At 37.2% G+C, this 22,203-nt stretch overlaps 1 protein-coding gene across 7 annotated transcripts in view; it reads right to left on the reverse strand.

Annotated features, from left to right (window-relative positions):
* C2CD5 (C2 calcium-dependent domain containing 5) overlaps positions 1-22,203 on the reverse strand; it is a 135,137-nt gene that overhangs the window by 96,378 nt on the left and 16,556 nt on the right. For 4 of the 7 annotated variants that reach the window (XM_006866944.1, XM_006866941.1, XM_006866940.1 and 1 more), the window contains 2 exons: positions 6,083-6,281; positions 1,660-1,784 (listed from right to left, as the gene is read on the reverse strand). In XM_006866944.1, the coding sequence (XP_006867006.1) occupies positions 1,660-1,784; positions 6,083-6,281 (324 nt within the window). Of the gene's footprint in view, positions 1-490; positions 643-1,659; positions 1,785-6,082; positions 6,282-22,203 lie in introns of all 7 variants that reach the window. The other 3 variants (XM_006866942.1, XM_006866943.1, XM_006866945.1) reach the window with 1 other exon arrangement.

The following is a 22,203-nucleotide window of genomic DNA, read 5'->3' on the forward strand; positions in this document are numbered from 1 at the left end:
TTTAAATAATGAAAAGTTAATATTAGATAGAGATATCCCCAATAGAACCATTTCTGTTGTCCTTATGATTTTTTTGCTCACAATGCAATCTTAGAATTAAGTTCTAAGATTTAATATGAAGAAATTATTAATCAAAATGCTTATACTGCATAAGAAATTTGACTGCAAGCTACTTGTGTTACTTTGTATTCAAATAATTTAATGTTATTCCTTTTGAGTATGATGAAAAATTTCTACACACAAAAAATTTGGATTTTCTATGTAGATCTCTAAACAAGATAATTTCTGGACTGTACAAAATTTTCATGTTTTCATTATAATAAATGAAAATGATCAGTATTTGTAATATCTTTTAACTTAAATTCAAAAAAATTAAGAGGAAAGGTTAGGATGAAAAGCTAATAAGAAACAGAAACAAATTTGGGAAAAAAAAAAAAAAGAGAGAGAGAGAGATAAAAAAAACACAAAAAGGTGGGTGGAAGTGCCTTACCAGTTTTGGGTGTCAAACTCAAATCTGTGTCAGAAGAAGAGGACTGTCGGCTGTAGGACTTGGAAGGTGAAAAGGAATAGGTTTGGTTTTTCAGAGGGGTTGAGGGTCCTGATGAGTGAGTATTGGGATTGGGATCTTCATTGAAGGGAATCCTGCCAGAAGAAGGTGGAAAAATATTAAGTAATCATGTGCCAAAGGGCTTGACAAATGGCAGCATGATCCAAACACCAGGAAAAAAGTGGGGCAGGGCCAGCAGTCATTTCTTAAGTGTGGAGCTGGGAATAAGGCCAAAGACAACCAACTGCTGTTTATTCATTCATCATTCTCCAGGTAAGTATTTTCTGCATTGAAACAGTTAATAAGCCATGTAAAAAGCAAAACTGCATGAAATGACAAGACTAAAAGGGTAAAAAATATTAAAAAGAGAAATAAAAATAATAAACATATGACTGAAAATATTTTCAAATTAACAAATTTTAAGTTACAAAAGAATAAATAATGAAAACTGCAAATGGTATGTGTAAATATTCACAACTCTTTTTATATTTACACACACATAGATATCTTCAAAAGAAAAAAAAAAAAAATGTTTCCTTATCCTATAGCATCAAGAGTGCCACAGCTAAAAACACAGCAGAGAGGAAGATGAAGATAGCTACACAGAAACATCGCATTTTATGCAAAATTATTGCTTACCTGTTTTCCAATAGCTCTCTTCCACAGAATAAAACAGACCCTATTGTAACAGGTTTTGTACATAAAGAAAACAAGCAAGTTGACAGGTTTGGTGGCTAGTTCATCTAGAATCCAATTATTAAATTTATTTCTATAAGCAAATGCAGAAATCATTGCAAAAAATAAATACTAGAGGATTTTCCTAAAATCTCACGTTACACAAATAACAAACAGCACACAATATAAGATAGGGTTCTTAGCGAATCTATGGAAGAGACTTTGGAAGTCAGAAGAATACTTCACTGCCATACAGTTACAGCCTGTGTGGTGGCTACATACAGGAGTTCTTCACTGCAGCTGTACTTCAAACAAGAAAAGGAAGAAGCAAAGACTGAGGTACCGTACTGCCTATGCTACCTGCCTGCCTGCCCTCTTGCAGCCACTCTGCCCGTGGCCTGCCTCTCCCCAGCTCTGGAGTCTGAGCAGTCTCGTACCAGTATAGATGAGAGTGGGAACAGACACAGAGAAGTTCTGAGTAAGTCGTGAGCCAGTAGCAGTGTGAATTGGGCTGTTGTGAGTCGAGCGGCATCCATGGCTTGGAGGATGAACCAGCGGAGACCTGAGGGAATTTGTGGTCAAAGTGGAAGAAAAGAAAACAATACATACAATAGATAGCAAAGTTACGTTAATATAATTTTAAGGTGCTTTAGTTAGGGGAAAGAACTTATTTTTTTAATCCCTAGCATGCAAAAAAACGAGTTGAAATTTTTTAAAAGAATAAGTGTTAATTTGTTAAGATAAATCAACTTTTAAAGGGTCTGATTCATAAATTATGGCTATGTATAAGTAAAATAGCAAGCAGAATAGTCAGTGGAATTAGGCAGGAAGAACAACAACTAATATTTGGATTTGAAGTTGTTTTATAATATTATTTTCATTACCACAGAGCTCACCATGTAATAGTTATGGGGGAAAAAACACCCATAGAGGAGGTAAGTCAAATATAAAATTCTCAAATTACCTTTAAAATTGAGACATGAATAATTCCTGATTTAATAAAACTTTTCATCGAGGAACTTTAACAAAAATATCTGTGTGTAACCTCAAAACAGGAGTGTTTCAGAATATTAAAAAAGCATAAAAAGAAATGTAGTGAGCTGAATGGAAACAAGCAGATAAATCCATTCCAGGATTTCAGCACACCAATAGATAGCTTAAACGCCAGGTTATACTAGAACCAAAACAAAGCAAGGAGACACTCCTTTTAAAAACACATTAATAGAAAAAATGATTCTGTTTATCTCACACACAAAGTAAGTTAAGCTACATGCTGAATTAAAAAAATTTAAGATGCTAACTTATATCCTGCAATAGAATATATGTATCTCTGTGTATAGGTAAACATAGATCAGATACATAGATACATGTTCGTACCTAAACATTAAATATTTTCTAGAAGAAATTTGGCTAAAAGAGCATAGATACAATGGCTAGAGGAAAAGTGTACTATTACATATATAAGAATCCTGAACTTTCTATTAGCAATTATTTCATTAACTACTGCATTCTTCACACATGTACAATGGGGAGAAAACACTCATATGTGAATACACTCTGAAAAACACTTATATCATTTTTTCAGAATTCAAATTAAAGTCAAATCAAAAGCCTACTATTTTCTGGGGTTTTTTTTATTACTTTTCCACTGATATACCAAAGAATACCCAGTGAACATTCCTACTAATCACAATTTGTCTAAGTTCAATCATGAGCTATCACTAATTGGTCCTAATGGCCTTTCATGGAGTTTACAGACTACTTTCTGAAAGCATTACAGATGTCACAATGAGACAAAATGTTTCTGCTTTTATTACTAGTATAAATTTTAAATGTGTTCAATATAACTGATAAAAATCAAATATGTTATGGAGGCTTATTTTTATGCAAACAACTAAGGGAGGTTTCATTTTATTTTGTACTGAAATAACAAATATACTATAAAAAATACTTTTTAAATTTAAACTAAATAAGTAGTAAGTCTAAATTAAGGCACTTTATACCATCAAGATTGTTCAGCTTGGAAAAAAAAACTACACTAAATGCCTACACGTGAAAACAGAACTTATAAAACAAAACATATCATTAATAAAGGAAAAATAAAATGAACACTGTAAAATGTTCATATTATGGCATTACATTAAAACCTGAATATATGAGAATATCATCATAAAGTATTTTTAGGGTTTTAATTCTATCAATAACTTTCCATGAAAGGTTACCTTATAGTAACACCCATGGGGTATACTAAATCCATTGAGAAACCAAAAAACCTAAACTCATTTTATCAAATTACTATCTAGAATCAACAATGCTATGTGATAATTTAAATACTGCAATAGTTATAATCAGCTGATCATAAAATAAGTTTTAAAACAGTACCCAAATTGATTATCAAAAATACTAAGTCAGTTGAAGTAAGGCAGCCTAAGTACCAATTTTTTTTTTTCACATACACGTCTTAAGTAAGATGACTTTCAAAATATCTTAAATGAAGTGAGTTAAATTCTCCATGATGGAAAAGTGACAATCTAAGGCAAATGACTACAAAGTGATTAGAAATAGAAAATTTACACAATCCCAAAAGACTTACATTAATGTAACTCTTCCGGAATATAAGCAAGTACTGTCCCCTACTAATTCACATTTCGTTCTAATACAACAACAGGCAATTTGGCTTTCTCTTTCCACTAAGTAATTTAGTGAAAAGAGAAGACCTTTAGATATCACAGTCCCAAAACTCAGACCTCTTCAGGCAGTGCAAGTAAAGACAGAGTAACAGGAAGAGCCAGGTCTTAAATTCACTGAGAGGGAAAAAAAAATCTGAAACACTCAGAAATTCTAACTACAATTTGACTTCACCAGTAGCAAGCAGGCAGTTCATAACTCTCTAGTATATATGTTTTAAATGGGATAGAAGACAAATTCACTCAATTTATTTAAAATAAGTTTTTCTCACTTGTCAATTTTGTATTTCCAAGTATTTCCAAAATCTTGTATTTCCAAGTAAAATTAATCCCTTTTAGGACTAAAATTTAATCCAAATGATTAAAGGACAGCAGGAAGGAAATGCCTAACAGAATAAGTACAAAGTAAAGAGGAAATTCTCCTAAGAAGATTATAAATGCTTTCTACTCAGCTTCGTAAGACTACTGCTGAACTTGTAAACATTCAAATTTTCTGACTACAGAATTATGACAACCTGAAGATCTATAAAAGGAGTCAGCAAAGTACAAACTAAGTTAAATTCAGCCTACCGCCTGTTTTTGTAAATAAAGCTTTAATGGAACACGGCCACACTCATTCGGTTACATGATGTCTATGGCTTTTCACACTACAAAATCAGATCTGACTAACGTTGTCACTAAAGTCTACATTATTTCTTTACAGAAAAAGTCTATCAATCCCTTATTTGAAATCAGTAGTCCTCCATGGAAGAACTATGAGTATTTAGTCATCATTGAACAGAACTGTCCCCTTCTGCGTAGGACATAGTCAATCAACATCTCTATACCAAACCACTCAAACTAAAAGCAAACTAAAAGCAAAAATGTCCCATCATTATGACAGTAAAAATCCTGTTTCAAACATCTCCTTTTGACAATACTACCACCATCGAGAATTTCTGTCATCAATAGGTCAAATTCAATCAACAGATATGTTTTGCTGGATCACACATAGCTCTTTAAAAATGCAACTCTAATAAATTTCTTTGGACCTGGGTCAGCAAACACCTTCCTTTGGAAATAAAGATTTACTGGAATACAGCCACAGCTATTCATTTAGAAATTGCCCATGACTGCATTCACACTATAACAGCAGAGTTGAGTAGTTGAAACAGAGACCACATGGCCCACATGGTGTAAATATTTATTATCTAGCCCTTTACATAAAAATTGGCTACCCTCTGTCTCTTGTGGTACAATAATGAATAACTGTTATCAGGACTGACTGTGAGGGTTGGAAATGTAAAGGTGGATGTTTTGTAGCAAAAGGAGGGGAGTGATTGACTTTGCAGTCTGGGAGCAGAGGTCCCTGGGATCACCTGGGGAAAAGAGCAGAGTGCAGGATCTTACCTAGATAAACAATGACACCAGAGATGGAGTCAGACAAAATGACGTAGAGAGATGGAGCAGCTGGGGACTCTAGACTCAGCGAGTGAAAGGGGCTGTGTGTTGACGACCGGGGCAGGCTTGCAGGGTATACCCTTTGGTTGGCTGATGATGCATGTAGGGGATTGTAGCCATGGCAATGAAAGGATATACGGTAGGATGAATGTAAAGCTAATGTTCTCCCATGTAAACTATCACATAATTCACAATAAAACATGTTAAAAAAAAAAAAAATTAGCCATCCTCTGCTTTAGACAGGTTCCAGTAGTCCCTATTTAATTGCAGCCAATTTTTGTCTTTATATATAAACTGCCTGGCTTCTGTTGACATTTGTGTCTGAGACTACTGAACAAGTCAACCTTTCCTACTTTCTGTACTATGTTACTAGTAACAAGCTTAACATATAATCTGATAGAGAGTTTTACACATTCCTTAGGAAATAAGTAGAATTCCACACAATGCACAAATATTCACTTTCTGTTCTAGATATAGTGTCTAAAGATCCAGAATAAGTTTAATTTTACATTATAGAATTTCATACTAAAACAGTGTAACTATATTAGAAATTTATAACTACTTTTAAACTTCACATCTTGGCAATCTTCTATGGTAAGAAAAATCACCATAGGCAAAAAAAAAAAAAATGTATTTTGGACAACCCTAGTAAAACGTTTCAAATCAGATCAACATATACATAAAAAAGATAAAAATCTCCCTCCATAAGAAGAATGTAGTGATTCATACTTACTCCTTCATTTCTTTAGATGGGGAATTACATGCAGGAAGAAATGCTGCTGGGCTACTTAGTTTATCCAGAGTACACGCTGTTCCTATGGCTCGTACCACTAACCCAGACTCTCCTTCCAGATCAAAACACTGTAAGTACCCAACAACTGCATTCCCTCTCATTTCAAGTACTTTTAGGCCAATCTTCCTCTGCAGCTCACCTACAAAAAATGAAGAAAACTCATTCTGCTTTATATCTCTACATTACTTACTACAAAAGTGGATGATAAGGAAATAGAAAACAGTCACACACATACAAAATCATATATTTTTTGGAATGGAAGGGACACTAAAAGATTATCTAATCCAGTTTCCTACTTTCAGGGAAGTCAGACATCATTTTATATGTGTGGCATTTTATACATGTGGCAATTAAGATTGACTCATTCATCAATTCATTTACCAAATGACTTCTGGTACTCACAATGTGCTAGAGATATAGGGGTGAAAGAAACAGATAAAGACGTGTACAACACAAGGAGTAAATCCTAATGTGAACTATGAACGTCTCTTAAAAATAATGTATCAATATTGACCCATCAATTATAACAAATAAATCATGCAAATGTAAGATGACAATAACAGGAAAAGCAGGGAGAGGAAACTGTGTACATTCTGCACAATTTTACTATAAAACTACAAGTGCTCTAAAAGGCAGGCTTATTGATAAAAGAAAAAGGAAAGAATAAAGATAAAGTTACATACCTAAATGGGTTTACATATTGGTGACAGAAACAGACAATAAAAAAGTAAACAAAGATAAAAATATACATACAAGGGGGCTTCAAAAAGTGTGTGGAAAAATGGAATTAAAAGATGAGATTTTCCCACAAACTCTTTGAAGCCTCCTCGTATTAAGTACATACTCATTGTATGTAAAGATACATACAATGATGCATTGTCTCACTACATACAAATATACTTTTATTATTACTATTAGGCATCACAGAGTCAACTTTCAACTCAAAGAGACTCCAGGTGACAAAGCAGAATTTTCTAGACTGTAATCTTTACAGAAGCAGACTATCAGGTCCTTTCTCCTACACAGTTTCTTGGTGGGTTGACTGAACCACCAAGTTTTCAGTTAGCAGTCAAGTGGTTAACTGGTGCACTACCTGGGCTCCTTTATTTGCTTATTTATAAGTGATCAGGTATAATTAAATGCAGTCTGAACCGCAAGATCAATGATACAAAGCCACCAGCACTCCTCAGAAACCCTATCCAGGGTCGCTATGAATTGTAACTGACCCCAGCATTTACCAACAACAACATTAATATAAATATACTCTCTTCATTTACTTAGTTTTTGTTTTTTCATGTGTGTATGTGCGCACCTATAAAAAATAACATGAGTACTTAGGTGTTCTTAGAAAAAATTTCCAATAAAATGATAAAGAAGAATAATGCTGGTAAGAGTGGTAGGGAAAGGGGAAGAAGAGGAAAAAAGAAAAGTATCAAGGAAGAACTGAGAAAAGGCAACATTTGTGCAAAAAGTATTAGAGAGAGGTAGGCGATAGACTTATGATCTGACTATAAATAAATGTTAAATCCCATGGTCATGAAATCAATTTCAACTCGTTGTGATCCTATATTTTGTTTCTGAGACTGTAAATCTTTATGGGAGCAGCCAGCTTCATCTTTCGCCCATGTAACAAGTGTTGATGGCTTGTGGTTAGGTGCCCAACACCCAATACATAGCACCACCAGGGTTGCTTCAAATAAATGTCAGAGGAAAGAAAATGAAAACCTAGATTTCCTACCTACTGGTTCAGTACTCTTTCCACTATGCCATTTCATGAGCACCGTTTCCTTTTACTACCTGGTTAGAAAGGAAACTACAAGCTTCTAATACAGATTGCCTCTTGTAACAAGATGGTAATGCATGTGTAGTTAGAAGACTAGGACAGGGAATGAGTCACAATCAGAAACTGTATTTCAGATAGCATGTCAAAAAGACGTAAAGCGGTAGAAAGAAGAGAGGTGGCAGAAACAACTGTTGCTTGTCCAGAATGGAATCGTGTTGTGATTAAACAGCTCCTTTTAACTACTGACTGATTCAGGTCAATGTGGTACCTTAAACACACACACCAAAACAACCCTGTGACAACAAAAACCGAGAAACTTTAAAAACACCAAAATATGTCTTTGGATGCCAGAACACTAAGTGGAGAGTTGAAGAAACATATCAAGCATCAACTAAATGGAGAGGCAGAAGTACACCAGCAATGAAAACATTCATGAATTGAAGGCAACCTTCAGGCACAGAGCAGTATGGTCAGTTTGGACCACAGAGAACAACCCAGAGTACAGATGTCAACAACGGAACTATAAAGGCAGTATAGCTGCTAGAAGAGATTAAGTGAAACCAACCCCAAAAAGAAATGACAGGATGGGCAGGATGTATACAGGTAGAGGTGGGGGAGGCAGTATAGGTTTGTAATCAGGCAATGGCAATGCAATGTAGTGTAGTGAACGTCTCCTCTAGCCATAGTCTTTAACTCCCACCAAACAACATTTTTGCCCTGCTAGGTCTAGGTAAGAGAAGGCAGGAGAAGATGTTGATAGAATGATATGATTCAGTTGTGAGTGACTAGCAGCACTAACTGTGATTGTAAAAACTTGGAACTCTAATGTAAACAGTGAGCCATCTCAAGTAAGATCAGGTATTTCCTTACCATCAAGTAAGAATAAGCAGTGGCGTGCATCCTTTGGGCGCTAAAATCCCTGTGACTGAAACTCCTCGACCAAGGGGCAGAAGGCTAGGACACTGAAGGAGTGATAAAGAAGAAGCAGCTGCAGAACCAGGAGCCAGAGAATGAGAAAGAGTGGTGGCATTGCCAGTCCACGGAACAAGTAAGCTTAGTGACTTTATCCAGGAAGCTCGCTTGTAGAGTGGAGAGCATCCAGGCATTTAATAGGAGGGACCAAGGTTTGCTGACTCAAGAAGCTAGAATCAAATGCTTTCAGGCTAAGGCTTTTGGTGGAGTGGTGTGTTTTGTGGGCACTTATCAGCAGCCTTAAGAGATCTTTGTGGCATTGCCCAGGTAGAGAGAGACTTGTGAGAGAGCAAGGCTGAGGAGAGACTGTCCTGACTGGAGCAACTTTGTCCGGGGCATTTATGACCCAGAATTGTAACCTGTTAACTATCTTAATAAATCCCATAATATGAGTATGGTTTCTGAGCTACGTGGCCACTACAGAGGGCTGTTGAAGAAATGGTTGTTGCCATCTTTTTTTTGCAATTAGGGAAGTGCACTTGGAGCAAGCTAAAACAGACTGATTCATCTAACCCTTAGTAAAAGAGAAAGTGTAGGCAACAGTGCATAATTATGGGGGAGTGAAAGGGAGGAAAAGAGGAGCAGGTAAGAACTCCAGCCCAACTGGGAAGGGAGTCACATGTTTTATCATTCGCAACCCACCCCATATAGGAGTAGAATTGATGCAATGAAAGCCAGAATCAGTGAAACAAACACAAATCCCTCAACACCAACCTGTTTGAGGAACAATCAGGAAAAAAGAATGGAAAAAAACAAAGAATTATAGGGGACACCATTAAGAACAATTTACATGGGACCAGAATTCCAGAGAGAAAAAACAAAACACACAGAATTTTTTTGAGGATTTGTTGGCACAAATCTTCCCTAATATCATGAATATGAGAAGATATCCAACCCAACAAGCTCCAAGAACCCAATGCAGAATAGATTCCAAAAGAAAACCACCAAGACTTATCATAATCAAACTTTCCAAAACCAAAGATAAAACAAATATCCTGAGAGTAACTTGGCAAAAATGAAATATTATCTACAAAGGGAACCAGTAAGAGTAAACAACGTCTCAGCAGAAATCGTACAAACAAAGGCAATGAGATGACATATATAATCCTGAGAGAAAAAAACTACTAACCAAGAATTACATTTTTAACAAAATTGTCTCTCAAATACCTGTTGTTTTTATTTTCAGTTACCAATAAATTAATGACATTTATAAATCCCAAAATAACCTTGTTGTTGTTAGGTGTCATCAATTCGGTTCTGACTCATAGTGAACCTATGTACAACAGAATGAAACACTGCATAGCCTTGCGCCATCCTCACAATTGTTATGCTTGAGCCCACTGCTGCTTTCAGTGTGTCATTCTATCTCATTAGGGTTCTTCCTCTCTTTCCTGACCCTTCTCTTAACGAAGCATAATACCCTTGCCCATGAACTGGTCCCTCCTGATAACACGCACAAACTATGAGAGGCAAAGTCTTGCCATCCTTGCTTCTGAGGAGCATTCTGGCCGTACTTCACCCAACACAGATTTGATTTGTTTTTCTGGTAGTGCATGGTACTTTCAATATGTTTCTCCAACACCATAACAGAAATGCATCAATTCTTCTGTGATATTCTTTATTCATTGTCCAAATTATACATTTCTATGTTATTGCTGTTAGGTGCCATCAAGTTGGTACCAACACATAGAGACCCTATGCACAACGGAATGAAACACTGTCCACTCCTAGGCCAACCTCATAATTGTTGCTACGCTTGAGCCCACTGCTGTTGTCATAGTCCCAATCCATCTCGTTGGGGGTCTTCCTCATTTTCTCCAACCCTCCACTTTACCAAACATGATATCCTTCTCCAGTGAATGAATGATCCTCCTGACAATATGTCCAACATATGAGAGACGAAGATTGGCCATCCTGGCTGCCACAGAGCACTATGGCTGTACTTCTTCCAACACAGATTTGTTTGTTCTTTTGCCAGCCCATGGTATTTTTAATATAGTCTTCCAACACCACAACTCAAATGCACCAATACTTCTACGGTATTCCTTACTCACTGTCCAACTTTTGTATGCATACAAGGTTACTGAAAATACCATGGCTTGGGTCAGGCATACACCTTAGTCCTCAAACTGACATCTTTGCTCTTCAACACTTTAAAAAGGTCTTGTGCAGCAGATTTGCCTAATGTAATATATTGCTTTTGATTTCTTGACTACTGCTTCCATGAGTGTTGATGGTTGATCCAAGCAAAATGAAGTTTTTGACAATTTCAATTCTTTTCCCCATTTACATGAAAATTGTTTATTGATCCAGTGGTGAGAATTTTTGTTTTCTTTACATTGAGGTGCAATCCATACTGAAGGCTGAGGTCTTTGATCTTCATCAATAAGTATTTTCAGTCCTCTAAATTCGCTGAGTCGGAACCAACTCCACAGTACACCACCACCACCACCACCACTACCAAGCTTTCTGCAAGCAAAGCTGTATCATCTGCACATCGCAGGTTGTTGATGAGTCTTCCTCCAATCCTGATGCCATGTTTTTCTTCATATAATCCATCTTCTCAATTATTTGCTCAGCATACAGATTAAGTATGGTGAAAGAACACAACCCTGGGGCATACCTTTCCTAATTTTAAACCATTCGGTGTTCCCCTATTCTGTTCGAACTGCCTCTTGATCTATGTACAGGTTCCTCATGAGCACAATTAAGTGTTCTGGAATACTCATGCTTCTCAACGTTATCCATAGAGTGTTATGATCCACACAATGGAAAGCCTTTGCATAGTCAATAAAACACAGGTGTGGCGCTGTTGGGTTAGTACGCTGGACTGCAAAGTCCACTTGAACTGGGAGGCCTGTGGTTTAAGTTCACCAGCCGCTCCATGGAAATCTTTTAAAGGGTTCATATGGATGGGAACCCAACTCAACAGCACTTATCAACAACAACAACGAACATCTTTCTAGTATTCTCTGCTTTCAGCCAAGATACATCAGACATCAGCAATGACAGCCCTCATTTCACATCCTTTTCTGAAACCAGCATGAATCTGAAAGTGCTCTGTCCATGTATGGTTGCAGCCATTTTTGTATTACCTTTAGTGAAACTTTACTCGCATGGGATATCAATTACATTGTCAGATGATTTCTGCATTCTGCTTGGTCACCTCTTTTTGGAATGGGCACAAATACGGATGTTTTCCAGTCAGTTGGCCAGGTAGTAGTTATCTTCCAAAGTTTTTGGCAGAGATTGAGTCCCTCCAGTGCTGCATCAGTTTGCTGAAAGATTTCAATTTGTAGTCCATCGATTCCCAGTGCCTGTTCTTTGCCAATGCCTTCAATGCACCTTGGACTTTATACTTCAGGATCATTGGCTCTTCTATGATACCTCTTGAAATGGTTGAACATCGACCATTTCCTTTTGGTAAGTGCTATGTGTATGTATTCTTTCCATTTTCTTTTGTTACTTAATGCATCGTTCAATAATTTGCCCAGAGAATCCTTCAATCCCATAAATCGAGGCTTGAATTTTTTCTTCAGTTCCCTCAGCTGGAGAAATGCTGAGCATGTTCTTCCCTTTTGGTTTTCCAACTCCAGGTCTTTGCACATTTCATTATAATACTTAACACTGTCTTCTCGAGCTGACCTCTGAAATTTTCTGTTCAGTTCTTGTACCTCCCCACTTCTTCCATTTATTTGCTTTAGCATCTCTACACTGGAGTGCAAATTTCAGAGACTCTTCTGACATCCATTTTGGTCTTTTCCTTCTTTCTTGTATTCTTAATGACTTTTTCCGTTCTTCTTGTATGATGTTCTTGATTTCATCTCACAACTCTTCTGGTCTTCAGTTTTAAGTGTCTAATGCATCAAATCTATTCTTCATATGATCTCTAAATTCAAGTGGGAAATTGGCTCTCCTTGATATGTTTTTATTTTCTTCAGATTCAGTCTGAATTTGCATATGAGCAATTGATGGTCTGTTCCACAATCTGCCCCTGGACTTGTTTTGGCTGATGATATGGGGCTTTTCCACCGTCTCTTTCCACAGATGTAGACAATTAGATTTCTGTGTATTTCATCTGGTAAGGTCAATGTGTATAGTTGTCTTTTACTATGTTGTTTTAAAAAAAGGTATTTGCCAAGAAGCTTTCAAGAGGCTTAGAGGCTTACAAACTTTCAAGCTTTCAAGAGGGAGCCTAGATCCAGAGGGCGTGGAGGAAGTTAGAATCTCTACTGAGTAGTATCCAATCTGTCTGGGTGGGGCTGATGAAAGGAGATGCAGATGGCTCTCTTGTGATACAATAGTGAATAACTGTTATCAGGACTGACTGTGAGGGTTGGGAATGTAAAGGTAGATGTTTTGTAGCAAAGAAGGGGAGTGACTGACTTTTCAGTCTAGGAGCGGAGGTCCCTAGGACCATCAAGGGAGAAGGGCAGAGAATGGGACCCTACCCAGAGAAGCAGTGATGCCAGAGATGGAAACAGAAAAGATGATGTTGAGAGATGGAGCAGCTGGGGACTTTAGACCCAGAGACGGAGAGGAGCTGTGTGCTGACGACTCGGGGCAGGCTTGCAGGGTATACCCTTTGGTTGGCTGATGATGCATGGAGGGTATTACAACCATGGTAATGAAATGATATATGATAGGATGAATGTAAAGCTAATGTTCTCCCATATAAACTATCACATAATTCACAATAAAACATTAAAAAAGAAAACCTTCAGACATCCCATGATCTGTCATCTAGAATACCAATTTGATTAACTTGAGGACTTCGACTATTCTGAAGTCATAATTATGTCAGAGGTCACAAATTGACGTGCCATTGGGTATAAGGCCTGCACATATGTTGGTTTGGCCCTCAACCTAATTTTATTCATTTGAATTAGTTGTCAACATTTAACAAATAAGAGCTTTCACAAAAGTACCCAGATTTCCAGCTTTGCCTGAAATATCAGAAGGTCTGAACTCTGGACTTGCATCCCCATTAATAACAATGAGTAGGTGGGGAAGCAGCAGTTGTTCCTTTAGGTAGACACTCTTCAGTTGGCCACAGTTCCTACCTGGGTCACAGGAGGCCTTTGACTTTGCATCCCCTGCTCTGAGAATATGCGTGTGAACTCAATATTGGCATCACAACTGTCAGGGGATGCGTTGGTGAGCCCCCATCACGTTACCAACTGACAAGCCACTTGGGAAAACCAAAGAGAAAAGGTATTGATTGTGGGCAGTGATTCTTATACTTTTAATATGCACATATGAGGTCTTGTTAAAATATAGATTCTGATTCAGTACATCTGGTGCAGAACCTGACATAGTGCATTTCTAAAAAATTCCCAGATGGTACAAATACACTGGTCCAAAGACCACACTTTGAGTAGGTAGGGACTCAAGAACACAGCCCTCCAGCCCTGAGAGTCAAGGTCCTTTGGATCTAACCTTTTGGGAGCTCATCATCTGATGAAACAGAGCTTCTTCTAATTGGAGACAGCTCTGGGTCAGAACTAGGCTGGAGAGAAAAATAATAACGTGCTGAAAAAAGATGATGCCTTCCATCATAAGTTTGATCAATTTCAGACTGAAGAAGTTGGTAGAATTCAATTTCATCATCACTGGAGTTAATAGTTGGTACGTAAATGTGGGTAATAGTGGTATTAACTGGTCTCCTTTGCAGGCATATGGATATTATACTATCACAGACAGCGTTGTGCTTCATGACTGATCTTGATATGTTGATATGTTCTTTTTGATGATGAATGTGACACCATTCCTCTTCAATTTGTCATTCCCTACATAGCATACCATGTGACATCAAATGCAAAATGGCCAATACCATCCATTTCAGCGCACTAAAGCCTAGGATATCAATGTTTATGCATTCCATTTCATTTTACAATTTCCAATTTTCCTAGATTCATACTTCCTACATTCCATGCTCCAATTATCAATGGATGTTTACAGCTATTTCTCTTCATTTTGAGTTGTGCCCCATCAGCAAATTAAGGTCCCAAGTGCTTTACTCCATTTGTGTCATCATAGTTAACTCTACTTTGAGGAGGCAGCTCCCCCCAGTCGCATTTTGAATGCCTTCCAACCTGGGGGGATCATCTTCTGGCCCTATATCTGACAATGTTCCACTGCTATTCATAAGGTTTTCAGTGACTAAATATTAGGAAGTAGTCCATCACTCCTTCTTCCTAGTCTGTCTTCATCTGGAGGATCATCTGAAACCTGTGGGTAACCCTAATGGTATTCAAAATATCCATGGTATAGCTTCCAGAATCACAGCAACACACAAGCCACCACAGTATGACAAACTGACAAGACAAGTAGGGACATCTGTACAAGGTGATCGAAAATATTATTTCTTGGGTCAGGTGCACCTCAGTCTTCAAAGTTAAATATTTGCTCTTTAACATGTTAAAGAAGTTTTGAGCAACAGATTTGCCTAATGCAATACGTCTTTTGATTTCTTGCCTGCGGCTTCCATGAGTGTTTATTGTAGATCCAAGCAAAATGAAGTATTTGACAAGTTTAATTTTTTCTCCACTTATCATGAAGATGTCCAGTGGTAAGGATTCTTGTTTTCTTCACATTTAACTACAATCCATACTGAAGGCTATGGTCTTTGAGTTTCATCAGTAAATATTTTAAGTCCTCTTTTCTTTCAGCAAGCAAGGCTGTATCATCTGCATATTGCAGGTTGTTAATAAATCTTCCTCTAATCCTGATGCCTTGTTCTTCTTCATATAATCCAGCTTCTCAGATTATTTACTCAGCACACAGACTGAATAAGTATGGTAAGAAGATACAACCCTAGTGCATATCTTTCCTGATTTTAAAATTATTCAGTTCTAACAACTGCCTCTTGGTCTATGTACAGGTTTACAAGAAATATTAAAGTTAATCCTTCAGGCAGAAAACCAACAGCAGACAATAACCTGAGATTAAGACACATATGACAGCATCAGCCAGATATCATCTATTTTACCATGAATGTATTTCATATGGTTCTTTTATCCAGAGTCTTCGTAACTCCAATGACTGGGTTGTTGTTATTGCTGTTAAGTGCCATGAGTTGGTTCTGACTCACAGTGACCCTGTTTAGGGTTTCCAAGTAGCAGCTAATAAGTGTGAACTGTTGACCCTGTGGTTTGCAGTTCAGGTTGATCCTACAGTGCAACAGCAGGGAACCAATGATTGGTATGTTATTGTGCCACCAAGCAGGTTCTGACTCATGGCAACTCTGTATAGGGTTTCCGAGGAACAATTGGTGAGCTTGACCTACTGACCCCATGCAAATAGGATGTAGGGATTTCTAACATGGAGACTGTGTTGTCATTCTGCTGAGTTTAAACTGAACAATCTCAGAAGCGGGAAAGGAGGATCTCAAGACCATCAAGAAAGAAGAGACACTAATGGATCATGTTTTTGGACCCTGAGATCCCTATGCATAGAAGCCGTGGTAGCAGAGGCAGCAGCCTGGAGAAACAGAGCAACAGGCTGGGAACAAGTAAAGCTGAGTATCTTCAGGTAGGGTTAAAGGAGCTTTATAACACTTGGCTGAGCAGGACAATGGTCACGGGGCAAAGTGGCTGAGGCCAAGGATGAGACGGAATCATGCTTACAGTATCGCTAGGACGAGGCGCTCCTGACTAGAGAACTTCTGCATCCTGAATTGCACCATGGTAACTTCCCTAACAAACCCTATAATCGTTAAGTCCTGGTTTTGAGTTCTGTGTGACCACTACAATGGATTACTGAAGCCAGCAGAGAAGTAGAGAGTACAGTGTGACTGGCTGGTGTCAACTACGGTAAAGAAGGAGGGTGGAGGCATGTCTGACCTCTTCCTCTTAGGAATCAGCCTTGGGCTAATTTTGAGTTTGATTCTCCTTCCCCTTTGTGAAATCAGAGATCAGACTCAGCCCTCATACCACTTTGTACCCATTCAAATCTCAAAAATAAAATGCAGCCATAACACTGAAACCATGGAACCAGAGATGTCAATCTATAAATCATGATGACTTCAAAACAAAAAGGGGAAGTAAATGGTAAACTTACAAAACTTCTATATGGAGATGAAGTCAAGCAGATATCAATATAGTAAAAACTGTTTTAAACTTAGGAAGTTGAAAGTAAATTTCAGAGTAATCACAAGTAAAATTAATATACCTACTCAGTGTGGCACTGTGGGTTAATGCGTTGGACTGCAAAGTCAGTTTGAACTGCAAGGTCAGTGCTTTAAGCTCACCAGCTGCTCCTTAGAAACCCTATACAGGGTTGTTATGAGTCTAAACCAACTCAACAGCACTTAACATCATTCATCAAAATAAAAAATAAAACACACACACAGAAATCATAGACTCAGTAAATATAAACTGTTGTTATTGAATAATGAAGGAAATTAAATGAAAAGAAAACCCAAATATTGTATGAGATCACTATTATAAAAAGACAAGAATAGGTTTACACACAAAAACTTTCTTTAATAACTACCAAAGATAAGAGGGAAAAATCACTAACCAGATAGCAAGGTAGTAGTGGTTGTACACTACTGAATTGGTTCCAACTCATAGTGACCCTGTACAGGGTTTCCGAGGCTGTAAATTCTTACTGGAGTAGAAAGCCTCATCTTTCTCTCGTGGAGCAGCTGGTGGATTCAAACTGTTGACCTTGAGGTTAGCAGTCCGATGTGTAAACCACTACACTACCAGAACTTTTATACTAGACAGTATACAAGTGTTAACTGTAGTGAAGGGTAAGGCAATACAAGAAAATTAGCACCAAGCAAAGGAAAACACTGAAAGCTATGCAAGAATAAAGGACAGCTACGCTATACAATCCAACACTCGTCTGTTAGTGTGTCGTACTGTGTTGGCTTGTGAGTTGCTGTGATTCTGAAAGCTATGCCACAGGTATTTTAAGTACCAGCAGGGTCATCCACGGTGGACAGGTTTCAGACGAGCTTCCAGACGAAGACAGACTAGGAAGAAGGAGAAGACAAACTACTTCTGAGTATTTAGTCACTGAAAACTTTATAAATACAAGAGAAACAATGTCGATATAGTGCCGGAAAATGAGCTCCTCAGGTTGGAAGGCACTCAAAATGCAACTGGGGAAGAGCTGCCTCCTCAAAGTATGGATTGGCAAAATGGCAGCATCAATGGGCTCAAATGTGGCACCATTTGTGAGGTTTGCCCAGGACCGGGCAGTGTTTTGTTCTGTTGTGCATAGGGTCACTATGTGTTGGTATCAACTTGATGGCACCTAACAACAACAACAACAACAACATGCTATATAACGGAGTCCTGGTGTGGCGCTGTGGGTTAACGCACTAGACTGCAAAGTCGTTTGAGCTGCACGGTCGGCAGTTCAAGATTATCAGTTGCTCCTTGGAAACCCTATACAGAGTCACTGTGGGTCAGAACCAACCAACAGCACTTAACAACAACAATATACAATCCTACAACAGTAATAGCAAACAATAATTTATGATACATAGGTAAATATCATGCTAAATAGGTAAAGGAAGGCATATATGCGAATATATATACTGTAGCATATATACTCATATATATAGTAAAGCACACAGGGGATAGGGACATAGTCATAGAAACTATATAGACAATGGGGATGAACTGCTAGACTTACAGGTTTAAGGTCTATAGTCTCAGGACACATCTAGGACAATTGATAAATTATAGCTTATAAAGATAATGTTCTACATCCTAGTCTAGTGGTTTGTGTCTGGGTCTTCAAAGTTTTCAAGGAGATACCTAGGAAGCAATTATAGGTCTCATCCAACCTGGAATAAAGCAGAATGAAGAAAACCCTCTAAATATTATAGCCCATATGAACCATACAGCTTCCTCTAATCTGAGACCAGAAGTACTATACAGTGCCTGGTTACTACTACCAATCATTCTAATCAGAATCATAGTAAAAAAGTTAGAAAGGGTAAAAAATGCAGAACAAAGTTCAATTTATTTTTTAAAAAGCCAATCGAAAACATTTTCTTTGTTTTATGTCTTCAAGTAGTCACTTTAAAGCTGCTAAAAATGTTTTGAGCTGACTTATTTAACTATTCCCCTTCTCCTGTCTTATTTAACTATTCCCCTTCCTACTAAAGAAAACATCTTGTTTCTATGCTTTTGTTGTTATAAGATAACACTATAATGAATGTCTTAGTGCTGTTTTGCTGTTACTGATTTAATCTTGTTAAGATGAATTCCCAGAAATAGAAAATTAGTTCAAATGGCATAGACATTTTTATAGTTCTTGATATATTAACAGGTCATTTTTCAATATGCTTATACACGGTTTTAAAAAGTCACCAATAAATCTGAACAAGAGCTTATTAATACTGAGTGGATTTTTACTGAAGTAGAAGATATAAAACAGTATCATAATGTTTCCTTTATCTATGCTTTTTTTCAATCTTGTTAAATGCTATAGAATTAGTTCTAACTTATAGCAATCCAACCCAATATGGAGTTTCCAAAGAGCAAATGGTGGGTTTGAACCACCCACCTTGTGGTTCACAGTCCAGTGCTTATCGTACAGTACCAAGAATATATGCCCAAATTTATTTAGCATCTAATTTCTAATTGTGTCTGATAGTGTAAAATGTTTGCTTATATCCAATGCCCACTTACCATATGCCTAAAAAAACTATACATATCTGGGAAAGAATTTTCCACTCCCTCAAAAATTATTTATCTTTGAAAATCAGATGTTTAGAATGTATAAACTAATGACATATTTCAAGGATTTCATTCCCAAACCTTAAACTGAATATTCCCTTTCTTCTTCTTCTTAAACAAGTACTATCTTCTGCTTATTGAAAGTTTAATCACAACAGTGTCTGAAATAGAAGCATTGTATACATTTAAAAATATTATTTTCAGAGTATGCCAGGGGGCTTTAGGGGGCTTCAACAGGTAAAGTGGAAAAATTCCATTACCTTATCATTCCAATTTTCCATGAACTTTTAAAAGCCCTGTCATATATACTAGTTCCTTCATCTAGATTTTTAAAGCCCTCTTAAGTAACTCTGACTTGTACAGTTCTTTGTGTTGTTGTTAAGTGTCGTCAAATCAGTTCCAAATCACAGCAACTCCGTATAGGGTTTCCAAAGAGTAGCTGGTGGATTGAACCACCATCCCTGTGGTTAGCAGTCCAGTGCTTATCCTACAGTGCCATAGCAGGACTCCATACAGTTATTTGGTAGCTTCTAAAACCCTACCAGCAGTTATTAAATACATACAAACACACAAGTTGGTATAAAAATAGATTATATTATAAATGTTTTCATTACTTAATTTCTTCTATATGAAATAAAATACTCAGAGCTTATAGACCTATTGCAATATAAAGAATGGAGTGCTGGTATGGTGCTTCGGAATAATGCGCCGGGCTGCAAGGTCAGTTTGAACCACAGGTAAGCAGTTCAAACTCACCATCCACTCCTCGGAAACTACAAACAGGATTGCTATTAGTCAGAACCAAGTCGAAGGCACTTAATAACAACAACTATGAAGAATAAAAAAAAACTGTTTATCCTGCTATAATTTATCTTATCTATGTGAACTGTATTTCATGAAAATTTATAATTCATTTAATATAAATGTAAAGGTGATCTATTATTACATTTATTAACATATATGACCATAAAGTTATATTTCTATAAGAATTTTTATATGCTTTATAAGAAGCTATATATAGTATACATAGCTTCATACCAACTTGCACAGCTTTAACAAACAAAATCACCATCCAGTTGCCATTGAGTCATTTCTGAGTCATGGCAACCCCATGTATACCAGAGAGAACTATACACCATCAAGTTTCCAGTGTCTGATTTTTCAGTAAAATGCCAAGCCTTTCTTCCAAGGAGTCTCTGGGTGGACGCAAACCTCTAACCTTGTGGTTAGCAGCTGAGCATGTTAACCATATTCATTACCGAATGACTCCAAACAAAATTAAAAGACAAATATCACTACAGTTCACAAAATATATTATTTATGCATAGGAGAAAAATAGCCAGAAATGAAACAAACCCCATTCCTAAAGTGAATCACTAGAACTTTAATAAGAAATAAATGCTAATTTAAAAATCCTGAAAATAACATAAAAATACTACTTAAAAGTAGCACTAAGAAAAAATAACCACAAATGATAATCTTAGTTCTTAAATGCCATTTGATATTAATTATAGTATCAAGTCATTTCCTTGAGATATTTATTATGCGCTACCCCCATCTATCCATATATTTTCAAAATCAACATTTCCTAAACATTTAGCAAATACTTTTATTAGGTACCATATATAAGCACAACTAAAAAGTGTAATGTACTCAATTAGGTTTAAGAAATTCTGAGCTCAATAAAGTTAAATAGCTGATTAACTGCAGAAGCACTCAAGAGCTTTTAACATAATAAAACCAACAAGAAAAGGTGTTCATTTCCCAGTACATTAACACTGGGTTAAATTCCAAAGCGCATCTGTCAATATGTCATATAGTGATAGCTTGTGTGTTGCTATGATTCTCGAAGCTAGGGTAACCAACAAGGTTACCCAGGGCGGACAAATTTCAGCTGAGCTTCCAGACTAACACAGACAAGGAAAAAGGAGAGATGCACTACCTCCGAATAGTCAGTCACTGAATACCTTATGAATAGCAATTAAACACTGTCAGATAGCACCAGAATACTGACTCTTGAAACATACTGAAGAGGACCAGAATACTGTTAGACATAGTGCTGGAAGGTGAGCTCCTCAGACTGAAAGACACTCAAAATACGACTAGGGAAGAGCTGCCTCCTCTAAGTAGAGTTCACCATGATGACTTGAATGAAGTAAAGCCCTCAGGACCTTCATTCACTGATGGGGCACAACTCAAAACGGAGTGAAACAGCTATAAACATCCATTAATAATCAGAACATGGTATGTACGAAGTATGAATCTAGAAAAACTGGAAATTGTCAAAAATGAAATGGAAAGCATAAATACCAACTTCCTAGGCATTAGTGAGCTAAAATGGACTGATATTGGCCATTTGAATCTGACAATCAAAATTGCATTTACTATGCAGGGAATGACAAATTGAAGAGGAATGGCATCGCATTCATCATCAAAAAGAACATTTCAAGATCTGTCTTGAAGTACAATGCTGTCTGTAATAGGATAATATCCATACACCTACAAGGAAGATTGGAGTCAGATCTGGTGTGGCGCTGTGGGTTAATGCGCTGGACTGTACAGTCGGTTTGAACTGCAAAGTCAGTGGTTCAAGCTCACCAGCC

This window comes from Chrysochloris asiatica, unplaced genomic scaffold, assembly GCF_000296735.1.
Source record: "Chrysochloris asiatica unplaced genomic scaffold, ChrAsi1.0 scaffold00098, whole genome shotgun sequence".
NCBI classification, from domain to species: domain Eukaryota; kingdom Metazoa; phylum Chordata; class Mammalia; order Afrosoricida; family Chrysochloridae; genus Chrysochloris; species Chrysochloris asiatica.